General features: G+C 42.5%; 1 protein-coding gene across 2 annotated transcripts in view; it reads right to left on the bottom strand.

The window, feature by feature from the left end:
• Positions 1-12,763, bottom strand: part of LOC120932220 (uncharacterized WD repeat-containing protein alr2800-like) — a 75,049-nt gene that overhangs the window by 19,411 nt on the left and 42,875 nt on the right. For both annotated transcript variants that reach the window (XM_040344459.1, XM_040344460.1), the window contains exons 11-12: positions 9,591-9,785; positions 4,299-4,440 (exon numbers count right to left, since the gene is read on the bottom strand). In XM_040344459.1, coding sequence (XP_040200393.1) covers positions 4,299-4,440; positions 9,591-9,785 — 337 coding nt within the window. The remainder of the gene's footprint in view (positions 1-4,298; positions 4,441-9,590; positions 9,786-12,763) is intronic.

The raw sequence follows: 12,763 nt of genomic DNA, 5'->3' as shown, positions 1-12,763 counted from the left end.
CTGTATTGCAAGTACATCTCCCCAATGTACATCTGCTACCAATGCCTCCTAAACATTTATGAATATTTTACAGACAATAACTTATGTTTTTAAATGACACAGATATTTACGGTGGTTGTTTTTTTTGCTATGATCTATTATTTACTAGATGGTCAAACTGCTATCATTAATTTACAAGCATGAGTCTCATCTGAATCTGTCAGAAGTAGCCCTAGGGTGATACATAACATTGGCTGAATTACTCTGCCTTAGATGTATCACATTAGAATTCTTATCATGAGTAAGTCAGACTGACATGTTGTGGTTTCTAGACCTTCAATCCCCAGTCTGCATTGCTGTTAGCCTGTCTAAAGATTCTCTTTACATTCCAATGGTACAATTCTAGCCTGCACATTTTATAGCTCAAATAATCATAGAAACACCAAACAAGTATTAAATAACACACTGCAATAAAATATGCCAAATTCAGTAAACCTGATTGGTTCCCAAAATAAAAGGGGATGTCTGCGCCGCATTTCAAAGAAAATAGCTTTTTATTGTAAAAATAGGATCACAGCATACATGTCACAGCAAACAGGATACCAGCCGACACGTTTCACACTATAACATAGTGCTTAATCATAACTGGCTATGATTAAGCACTATGTTATAGTGTGAAACGCGTCAGTTAGTATCCTGTTTGCTGTGACATTTATGCTGTGATCCTATTTTTACAATAAAAATCTATTTTATTTGGAGTGCAGCTGTCCAGACATCCCCTTTTATTTTGCATTATCATTTGCATTGCCAGCACCCGTGGCTTCAGATCTGGTGAAGAGGTTCATCATTTGCATCTTCTGCCTTGAGCGGTGACTCCCTTTCTTTACCTAATTGTTTCCCGAAGGGATAACGAGTGATGCATAGTGGCCGGTGCCCAGAGCAGGACATCACCGCCTTGAAAAAGTATTCATACTCTTGAAAATGTCCACATTTTGTCATGTTACACCCAAAGACATAAATGGATTCTATTGGGATTTTATATGAGAGACTAACACAAAGTGGCAGGTGGAAGGAAAATGATAAATGGATCTCAAAATCTTTTACAAATAAAAATCTGAAAAATGTGGGGTGCATTTGTATTCAGCCCCCTTTAGGCCCGGTTCACACTGATGCGAGTTCATAACAAATGTGATGCGTCAAAAACATCCTAAATTCGCATGTCATCCATAAAGTCATTGTTTTCAATGACAGTCGTTCACATACACGCGTTGCGATTCCTCTACGAATGCGATAAAAAAGAGGGTCTTGTGCGTGTTAACAGCATTGCGTTGCGAATTTAGTATCCATAGACATCAATGTAAATCGTTCTGGAATCGCATTGATGGTTCACATATGTGCGAATTCCACCACACTACTCTCCACAAAAAACAGGAACTACAAATGAAGTTAATACCTTTTTTTTTTTTTTTTTTACGTTATGATTCCATTGGCTAGAACATCAATCGCAGCTATGTCCAACTCTTGAAATTTGCGGTAAATTCGCACCACAGAACAAATTCACAGCGCAGCAGTGTGAACCGAGCCACTCTGATACCCCTAACTAAAACCTAGTGGAACCAATTGCCTTCAGAAGTCACCTAATTAGTAAATAGAGTCCACCTGTGTTTAATTTAATCTCAGCATAAATACAGCTGTTCTGTGAAGCTCTCAGAGGTTTGTTAGAGAACCTTAGTGAACAAACAGCATCATGAATTAACCACTTGCCGACCTGCCGCTGTCATTATACTGCGTCAGGTCGGCACGATCCTGTGAACCGTTGCAGCTGCACGTCGGTCTATTTAAGCAGTATAGCGTGCGTGGGCACGCACCCTCTGCACTGCGGGGTGCTGATGCTCGTGACCGGTGGTCGCGATGACCGCCGGACATGAAGGAATGCGGGCACGAGAGGCAGAATAGGGATGTGTGTGTTTACACACACGACCCTGTTCTGTTTTGAGAGAAGATGCAGATCGAGAGTTCCTGCAAGCTGGAAACCACGATCTGTCATCTCCTATAGTGAGTCCCATCTCCCTACAGTTAGAACACACACTTGGGAACACAGTTAACCACTTGATCGCCCCCAGTGTTAACCCCTTCCTTGCCATTAACATTTAAATAATAATCAGTGCATTTTTATAGCACTAATCGCTATATAAATGCCAATGGTCCCAAAAATGTGTCAAAAATGTCTGATGTTTCCGCTATAATGTCACAGTACTGATAAAAATCGCAGATTGCCGCCACTACTAGTAAAAAAAAAAATAATAATAAAAATGCCATAAATCTATCTCCTATTTTGTAGACGCTATAACTTTTGCGCAAACCAATCAATATACGCTTATTGTGATTTGTATTACCAAAAATATGTATAAAAATACATATCGACCTAAACTGAGGAAAAAAATAGCTTTTTTGAAAAAAAATTGGGGCTATTTATTACAGCAAAAAGTATAAAATATTGTGTTTTTTTTCCAAATTGTCGTTCTTTGTTTGTTTATAGCACAAAAAATAAAAACCGCAGAGATGATCAAATACCACCAAAAGCTCTATTTGTGGGGGGAAAAAAAGGACGCAATTTTGTTTAGGCACAACGTTGCACAACCGCGCAATTGTCAGTTAAAGCGACGCAGTGGCGTATCGCAAAAAATGGCCTGGTCATTGAGCAGCCAAATCTTCTGGGGCTTAAGTGGTAAATTGCAAGCAGTGCTCATCATTGAAAGTAAGACGTGGGAGACTGATTCTGAATGTTCTTGTAATTTTATTACTTTCGCTGTTGTTTGTTTATCCTGGATCACAAGACCAGTGCAATACCTGCCAGTCTCTAAGGAAGCAGACTTCTTGTGTAATATGAGGACATACAAGTTGTTTGATTATTTAACATTTTATAGCAGCAGTCACACTTTATGGTTGTATTTAAAAAACAGTTACTCATTACATATTGTCTGGGTTTCATAGCTGTTAACTGTACCTGCGATACTGTCTCTGAATTTAAAGTTCTTTGGAAAATACATTAAAAGACGTTTCCGTCCCCTGAAACATTGCAGACCTTGTTCTTGGTTGGTTTTTGGAAGTGTCTATCAGAGCCAGCGCCTCTGATAGGCTTCCTGATTACAGCCTGTTGGCTCTAATCTGCTTTCAAATAGTTAACCAGGGGACACACCCTGGTTAACACTGACACGCGTCTCAGCCAATCAGGTTCACTGGGTCTGGTTACCGGTAACCTGATTGGCTGAGGCGACATTGAGGGTGGGAGAAGACATCGAGGGATAGTGGAGGGAGGATGGCTAACCAGAGAAAGGTAAATGCTTGGGGGGGGGGGGGGGGCAATCTGGTAGTATTTGACGGGACAAATTGGCATTTTTTTGAGGGGGCAAACTGGCGGCAATTGATGGGCACAGTGGCGACAATTAATGGCATGGCACAGTGGTGACAATTAATGGCATGGCACAGTGGCGACAATTGATGGGCACAGTGGCGACAACTGATGACATGGCACAGTGGCGACAATTGATGGGCACAGTGGCGACAATTGATGACACAGTGGCTGCGTTTGATGGCATGGCACAGTGGCGACAATTGATGGGCACAGTGGCGACAATTGATGGGCACAGTGGCGATTATTGATGGCACAGTGGATGCGTTTGATGGCATGGCACAGTGGCGACATTTGATGGGCACAGTGGCGACAGTTGATGGGCACAGTGGCTGCGTTTGATGGCATGGCACAGTGGCGACAATTGATGGGCACAGTGGCTGCGTTTGATGGCATGGCACAGTGGCTGCGTTTGATGGCATGGCACAGTAGCGACAATTGATGGGCACAGTGGCGAAAATTGATGGCAAAGTGGCTGCGTTTGATGGCATGGCACAGTGGCGACAATTGATGGGCACAGTGGCGATAATTGATGGGCACAGTGGCTGCGTTTGATGGCATGACACAGTGGCTGCGTTTGATGTCATGGCACAGTAGCGACAATTGATGGGCACAGTGGCTGCGTTTGATGGCATGGCACAGTGGCGACAATTGATGAGCATAGTGGCGACTATGGATGGCACAGTGGCGACAATTGATGGCACAGTGGCTGCGTTTGATGGGCACAGTGGCGGAAATTGATGGGCACAGTAGCTGTGTTTGATGGGCACAGTGAGGCTGCAATTTATGTTTTTTTTTCATTTGTTTGCGCCCCCCCAAAAAATATTTCTGAGGAACAAAATGTAGTTACGAATGTGTGATTTTTAAACCCATTCACTGACACTGAAAATGTAAAAAGAAGAATTACCTCCATGATCTGCTGGTTTTCATCCACATCTGAATTATCCTCAGGAACTGGACCTGAGATGGAATCATCAAACTCCCATAAATAAATCTCTCCATTTTCTGTAGCCATGACCAGGAGATCCATTTCATCTGAGAACACAGACCTATCCAATAAAAAGCAAATTACTAAATTACTCCAGATATCAGGCTGGATAATTTACACATTATAGTGACCCCCAAACAAAGACTCTCAGACCAAGAGGTGATCACATGATGAGTCCAGGTCAGCACGATGACTCTCCCCTTGGGATGAGAGGGTTGAATGACACTTGAAGACAGGTGCGATTTACCCTCCAAAAAAGAAGGGGGTGGCTGGCTCCACCGCAATTAAATCTACAATATAGGGGAGTAATGGTACATTAAGTATTCAAAACTCGTCCACAAGGGGGCCCAGGGGACGCAGTTGAGGTAGACCCAAATCGCATAAACAAAAAGAGAGAATATAGTTCTCTCAAGTGGTTACACCAAAACACTTTGGATGAATACAAAAAGACTTTATTAATTACAAAAATTTATATTACAACAATTAAATTAATCAAAGAGTAGCAAATAGATTGTGCAAAACAAACTGATTTAAAAATAGGACAATGTTGTCAAACAATCTAAAAACAAGGGGAGATTGTAGCTGCGCATACCTCATTCACACCAAGGATACCACATGCAAGCAAGTCCACTTGAAGTCCCTAAACAGAAGGGAGAGGGGGTTCCCACAGAGCAATGTGTATATAGTTCCAAAGGGGCTTGTAAATACGTGGAGTATTATGGTTGAATGAGTGGAATGAAGTACAATCCTGATTACAAAAGGAGTTGGTTGAGAAGTCCGGCTATCAAGCAGTAGTGCAAACCACAGAGGGCTCACATTGATGACCATGCTGGATGGTGTTGCAATGGGCAGGCAGACACAATTTACCCTCCTCTCTGTAGGTGGTGCTGTGCTGTACAGAGGAAATGGAAGATGAAAGTAATTTTGTTCCTATCAAGCCTCTGTAGGTGCCACCAGGGGAGTAGTGGTCCAATTGGACGCTGCAACACTGGATGCCTTCTGCGGCCATCTTTGGTGAGGGCATTACTAATGCAGTTGGTGCACATTTATGAAGTGAATAGGCAAGGGACAGGATCCGTGCTGGCTATAGACAGAGCATCTGCTCCTGGGTAAAGGTTCCTAAAGAGGAAGGACATTTTCGTTGGCTCCCCTACCTCTGGAATTGAGATTTGGTGATAAGGATCAGCCATTGGTCTTCTCAGTGTACACCGCCACCCTGCCAAACAGCTACCCCTCTTAAACCAGATTCTGTACTGGTAATGTAAGCCTCATCAAGATGACACTATAAGTGCTGGGACTATACCGCTGTGCCAATAACGTGCTGAGAGTTTCTATACCTGTGACATTTGTGTCAGTGAGATACTGTTACCAACTTGCTTGAGACTGTTAAGCAAATACTGGTGTTGACCAGCATTCTGAACCAGTTATTTTTAAGGACACAACCCTGTGACATTGTTTCAGTAGTCTGATCAGTACAGTTTGACCTGTGTCTTACATTATGTAGGATAGTTTCATTCTTAAGCCTAGTACACACTACTAGTTTTATTTTCCGTTCAAACCAGTAGGTTGAATGAAAAAAACTGACAGCTCAGGTTGGAGCTACTGTAATAACAATACGATGTTAGTACAGCAATCTGCCCTGCTGTGCTATTGTGTTTTGAATTAGAGACAGCACCCACCAGAACACTCTGGTCAGCACTCTCAGCCATTGGCTGAGAGCGCTAACCAGGAGTTGGTCGGTAGACCTTTTTTTGTCACGAGCCCTTTGGGTTCAGCTTCTGTTGAAATGGTTGCCGTACACACACAGGCCGAATGTCAGACGCTTTCTATTGAACCGGCTGATGTCAGCCGACATCCGGCCGTATGTACTAGGCGTTAGGCTAATGCATCTGAGCATAGAGAACTGACAAAACAAAAGGCTGTGTAGGCTACTGTTTATACTGCTGGCATCATTAAAGCGGCACTACTAGAACTTCTCGGTAGATTTGAAAGTCATTCGAAAGCAGTTCAAGATTCTATTTGCTCTTGACAATCAATTTTGGAATAAATGCACTTTACTGAACGTAAACCACATTCACTGTTAGAAATTTGTACGCTTCTGAAATTTTTTCCATCCCTCTCTTCTGAATTTTCTCATCACTGCAGTCGAAATTGACTGTCAATTTGACCCCACTAATGATTAGAAAAACAAATGTTCTTAACGCATTACAACATTCTTACAGTAAAAAATGTTGAACCAAATTCTGCTAGTATATACCCAGCTAAGGATTGCCAATTTCATGGTGTATTCTGTAAATAACTGCTGCATTTTACATATGCACTGAAGTATGTGTACACCACCCAGCATGTAGGAACCTATGCAACACTTATGCCTAGTACACACAACCGTTTTTTCCATCTGATAAAAAAACTACGGTTTTCCCGACGGAATTCCTATCAAGCCTGCCTTGCATACACACGGTCACACAAAAGTCCAGTGAACTTTTGACTGCCAAGAACGTGGTGATGAGAAATTCCATTCCCCAGAATAACGAGACACACAGCTCTGTTCTCTGGTTCCAAACAAAATGAACACTTTAATGGTAAACTCAGCTGGTTATATACAGTTAGAAACCAAATCTGGACAATGACTCACTCCACCCACAACATCACACAATGGGTGCTTAACGAGTCCCCCTCAATCCACATCTTAGACAGACTTTCTGGCACCAACTCTACATGAATCAATTACTATAGCTGACATGGCAGACATCATAACTTTTAGAGTGTGTTAACTCACAACACATATTAGCATCAATAGAACTTTCACACAATACAGGGTTAGTTAGCATAGCACAATGAAATATCTTAGGAGCCAGACTTAATTAACACAATAGACAATAGAATGCAAACACAGCAAGCTTGTATCACTACAGCCAGGTAGACTTAATTAGCACCTCAACAGTCTGTGTGTCCCCACATGAATTAGTCACTCTGCTATTGACCTGTTGGGGTCAGAATTAACCACCTGTAATATTTTAAGATATCTTGCAATACATGAATTATCATTACTGTCCCATCTCATGTAATCTGAGATATCATTTCTCAGTCATCCTATGCCCCTATTGGACCTAGGATGACCCTAGACCCAAGAGTCATTAGTGAAGCTGGCACAGGAGTACCCTGCATCCTTCAAAAGTCTCTGGGTATCACGGGCCATTCCATTACAGGTAAGATAAAGAAAAAACTTGGAGAGAGAGATGGGGTGGCAAAATTCAAATCCAATCCGGGCAGGGGTGGCTCCAGACAATTTTTTTGGGGTGCTATGGTGGTGCTTGAGACAAAAGTGAGGGTGCTAAAGCACATATGGGTGGGGCCAAAAAGTGGGTGTGGCCAGCAAGTGGGCATGGTCAGTAAGTGGAGGTTTCTTCATGGCGTAGAATGGTGATCAGTATGTCTTGCCCTCTGTATACCAATAAAAAGCCAAAAAAATGCAGCACAACCCTCCACTTCCTTTATACAATTCTACAAATGGACTTTTGTAGTGCAATAGTAAAACCTATAAATTAAATTCCAGTGCAAATCAGCCAATGTATTGCAATATAGTAGTGATGGTGCTTCAATGTGCAAATAATGGTGAAACCCCCTACATACAGTAATAATAACAGAGATTCAAATCAACCAGTGTATTAGAACATAGTAGTGATGGTGTCACCCTCTCTGCAAAAGGTAAGAAATATTGCAGAGCTGCAATGTGCAAATAGTGGTGAAACCCCCTATATTATAATAATAATAATATGTACAATTTATGTACATAGTTTACATGTAATTATTATGGAGAATCTCTCTGTTCTATTCCATCCCCTGTGGCAGGCTGGGCTGAGCTGTGCTCTCTCCTCTCCCTCCAATCTGTGTATCTCACAACTCAAAGAGGGCATGCTGGAGAAGGGGGTGGGTTCAGCACGTTCCTATTGGCTGAGAAGACAGCAAAGAGGATGTATATCAATCCGCCTCTGAAATCTTATTATTATTATTTCATAAAGTGCGTAAGGAACAAAAATGAAGGCAGAGGCCTGTAGAAATCAGAGTGGCTGTATTATAGTTTTATAATGGCTTGCATTAGTAAATTAGAAAGGACTAGTGAATTTTTAGGAACAATGGCGAGCGTTTGCGATAAAATGTAATGGTGGGAGGGGGGCAAATTTACCGTATTTATCGGGGTATTGCGTGCTCCGGCGTATAGCGCGCACCCCTAATGTGGACCCGCATTCCTATAAAAAAAAATGTTAGTACTTACAGTTGTGGTGTCTTGCGCGGCGGCCTCGTCGGGTCCGGCGTCCGTCTGCGGCTTCGGTGGTGTCCTCCTCATCGGGTCCGGCGTCCGAGCCTGGCCGAATGTAGCCGAGTGTACTGCACTCGGTATATGTCGGCGCAGGCATTCAAACTGAGCGCCGGAAGCGGGTATCGGCGTTTTTTCCCCTTATTTTAAGGGGAAAAAAGTGCGCGGTATACGCCAATAAATACGGTACATCAAAATTATGTAATATCATATTATTAAACATAGGAACCGGAAGCAAGTAGAGATTAATGGAGTAGCGGTGTCTACTTCAGTGATTTCCAGCTTACAGGAGATTGGCCAGGTAAAGTATATACATAGTTACATTGGTCCATGCTGGACTAAAATAACTATGCATAAAATAGCCATACCTAGAATTCGTCTTTAAATCTTCCTTCATAAGCTGTACCTGCTTATATGCAGATTACTCTCTTTTACAGCCCTCTAAAGTACACAGAGCAGATAATAATTCTCAGCTTCCAGGAGGAAGGTGTTGGGGATCTGATATCACACACTGTATAGCACAGAATGGAGCTGAGTGTAATCTGAGACATGAGTGGAGTGAATGGACACCACAAACCCCTCTGCACAGTCTAACTGGAAAACATGCACTTTTGAGGCTGCCAATCACATGGGGGAGGAGTGGGCTGCCTCCAAGGATTGCCTGGTGTCTGAAAAAAAATTCAGAAGTGACTGATGCAGATAGCAGAGGAAGGAGGGTTCAACCAGAATTCACACTAAGTGCTCGGGACTGGGGCAAGTACACACTATATGTTTTGTTAATTTTCTTTATTTCAGAAGTTTACAACCACTTAACAAGAATCCAAAACTCATGCACAACTAATTGTATGAAGGCTTCACCCTTGAAAACAGAATATTTGAGATCTTACACTTACTTTGTGTATCCGCAGGACTTTATGCTACTAGTTCTCCCATTATTGAGCATTGTGCCTTTTCTCAGTATCCCAGCTGTTCCTGGCCGTTGAAGCCTTGACTGTGGTCTCTTGCTCTGGTTTGTTTTTTGTTTCTGTTGTAAGCAACGCAGCCCCCTCCACTCAGGCCTGCTGTCTTCTATGCGATATGACTCTTTGCTTTAAATAATGCACTTAAAATGTCAAATCCTAATCACACACACAGACACCATAAAATTCCTGATAAAAAAATTGGGCTTAATCATTAAAAGAGGACAAATTTCCAGGGTACTGTGCAAACTGCACTAGCCCATTTCTTTAGAACAGTCAAGACAGTTGGTGATTCAACAGGCTGTGGGATACTGTATTTTAATGTTGCAATATCAAAACTATATATATATATGTGTGTGTATATATATATATATATATATATATATATATATATATATATATATATATATATATATATATATATATATATTTCTGCTTACCAATCCTTAGATGTTGTGGTTGTACTAGTTTTCTTTTGTTAGGCTTTTTTCGCTTTATTTCCACCTGGTGATTTGTACAGTAAGATTGATATTTTTTTTACTTCCTAAAACAGGCCAAGTTGCCCAGCAAAGCAGAGTGTGCAAAAAACATTTACCACTGGGGTTCTTAAAATGATCAGGTTTTATTCATTTATGTAAAACCTTTTTTCCAAAAGGAAAAAAAACTGTTGCTGTAAATGCTTGAAAAGTGTTAGCTGGAGATTGACTTTAATTTATTAGTGAAGTCTATGTAAATCTGCTAGTGCATCAAAAGCAGGCCATGGATTAAGTGATTTTCTTTCCTGCAATCTTGGGTTGCAGTAAAGAAAGTCGCTTGATTCCCCCATCAACACAGTCATTGTTGATGACGGCATCACTCCTGCGGAGCTATTGTGTACTTCCGGCAGGGGGGGGGGGCTGGCGTAGGAAGCCGTTCCTACTGGAAGAATACAGTGATTACTGCTAGCGACTATAGCCACTTTGAATAATCACGTGATAAATCCAACATGCTGGTTGTATTTAAGTCGATCGATGGATCAACTTGGGTACAATCAGCCTGCCCATAGATCTTGGACGGTCCCTGCTGAACTTGCCAAGACTCAATTCATCTATGGCCAGCTTTAGACAGGGTTGACACTGCTTCGACATGACACGACTTTGATGTGACTTTGACGCAACCTATGCCACGTACACACGATCGGAATTTCCAATGGAAAAAGTCAGTGCAGTGCAGTCAGTGCAGTGCAGTGGAAACACCCCAAGACAAGAACTCTTTTACTGGCCGGATTAACAGGTCAAAATAAAGGGAAAAAAAGCCTAAAAAGGAGAAATGCTGGAAACATTTAAGGAATAATAAGTTGCAATACATAAAAATGTTTGTTTTTGTGTTTAATAACGCTTTACATAAAAGCTAAATACTTGCTTTATTGAATTAAAACTCTTTGAGCTTACTTGATGAGAAAGTATAAAATGCAATATGTTTTGCAACTCAGGCCAGTTATTTCAGTTTAGTGTAATCAAATCAGTTAAGAGATGAAATCTTTGTGTGGGTTACTGCTCTTTGCAGATAATTTTGTTTTACATATTAAATATGATATTCATGTGTGTACATTTAAATATCAAGCATTAGTTAATGCATGCCTTACAAATACTGGTTTGGGAGAAGAGTCCTGGCAGGTCCAGTTATTTGTAATATGTATGGGCACCAGTGAGATCTGCCTATATATACAGTGCATTTGGAAAGTATTCACAGTATTCACTTTTTCCCATTTTTTTTATGCTACAGCCTTATTCCAAAATGGATTACATTCATTACTTTCCTCAAAAATCCAAAACCCCATAATGACAATGTGAAATATGTTTGAGAAAGAAAGTTTACCGCTCAGAGATCCCAGAGAACTGCAAGGTGGAATCCAAACCCTTGGGTGCAGGCACTGCAATAGTATGCAAAAATTTATATGGAAGAACCGGGACGGCCGCACTGGAAATATCTGAACTGAAACACTTATATACATGGGATTTTTTTCATTTTTTATTTTTAATAAATTTCAAACAAACATATTTCGCAAAAATGTATATGGAATAACCGGGTACGGCCGCACTCCAAAAATAAAAATGTGTTCCTTTTAATAAAAACTGGTCACAACATGGAAATATCACAGCAAAAAATCAGGAAAAGAGCTAACTCGTTTCACACTCTCATACAGTGCTTATTCATAGCTATGCTATGACCCCCCGGAGAGTGGAGAAGACCCCCGGAGAGCGGAGAAGACCCCCGGAGAGCGGAAGAAGAAGCCCCCCCTGGTATTAGAGCTAAAGAAGACAGGGGGGGCCTCCGGAGCAGACTAATAAATGATTTTAAAAACCCTTGTGTTGTGTGTTTAATAACTATCACTTTGCCTCCAGGTGAATGGGTAGGGGTACGATGTACCCCATATCCATTCACTTAGGGTGGGGGGCCGGTATCTGGGGGCCCCCTTATTTGAGGGGACTCCCAGATTCCGATAAGCCCCCCGCCCGCAGACCCCGACAACCAACGGCCAGGGTTGTCGGGAAGAGGTCCTGTCCTCATCAACATGGGGACAGGGTGCTCTGGGGTGGGGGGGCCCGCAGTGCGCCCCCCTGCCCCAGAGCACCCAACCCCCCCATGTTGAGGGCATGCGGCCTGGTACGGCTCAGGAGGGGGGGGGCGCTCGCTCGTCCCCACTCCCATTCCTGGCCGGCCGGGTAGCGTGCTTTGGATACGGGTCTGGTATGGATTGTAGGGGGACCCCCTACGTCGAATTTTCGGCGTAGGGGGGGTCTCCTTACAACCCATACCAGACCTAAGGGCCTGGTATGCTCCTCGGGGGGGAACCCATGCCGGTTTTTTATTTGAAAATTGGCATGGAGTTCTCCCTCTCAGGAATGCATGCCGAGCGATGCTGTCAATTTTTTTTTTTTTTTTCCCGGCGCGTATTTTTTTTTTCACCCGTCGCAACTTTATTGTCCCGTCGCAATCCACAAAGCCCGGCGTAAATTACGTTCGCGCGCTGCACGTCGGGAAAATTACGTCACACGCATGCGCAGTACTGCCGGCGCGGGAGCGCGCCTCATTTAAATTGTAATCGCCCCCCCCGGAGAGGAGGA

The sequence above is a fragment of the Rana temporaria genome, chromosome 3 (genome assembly GCF_905171775.1).
Source record: "Rana temporaria chromosome 3, aRanTem1.1, whole genome shotgun sequence".
Classification (NCBI taxonomy): domain Eukaryota; kingdom Metazoa; phylum Chordata; class Amphibia; order Anura; family Ranidae; genus Rana; species Rana temporaria.
Note: the sequence above shows the minus strand (reverse complement) of the source record. Positions and strands in the feature narration are given on the sequence as shown.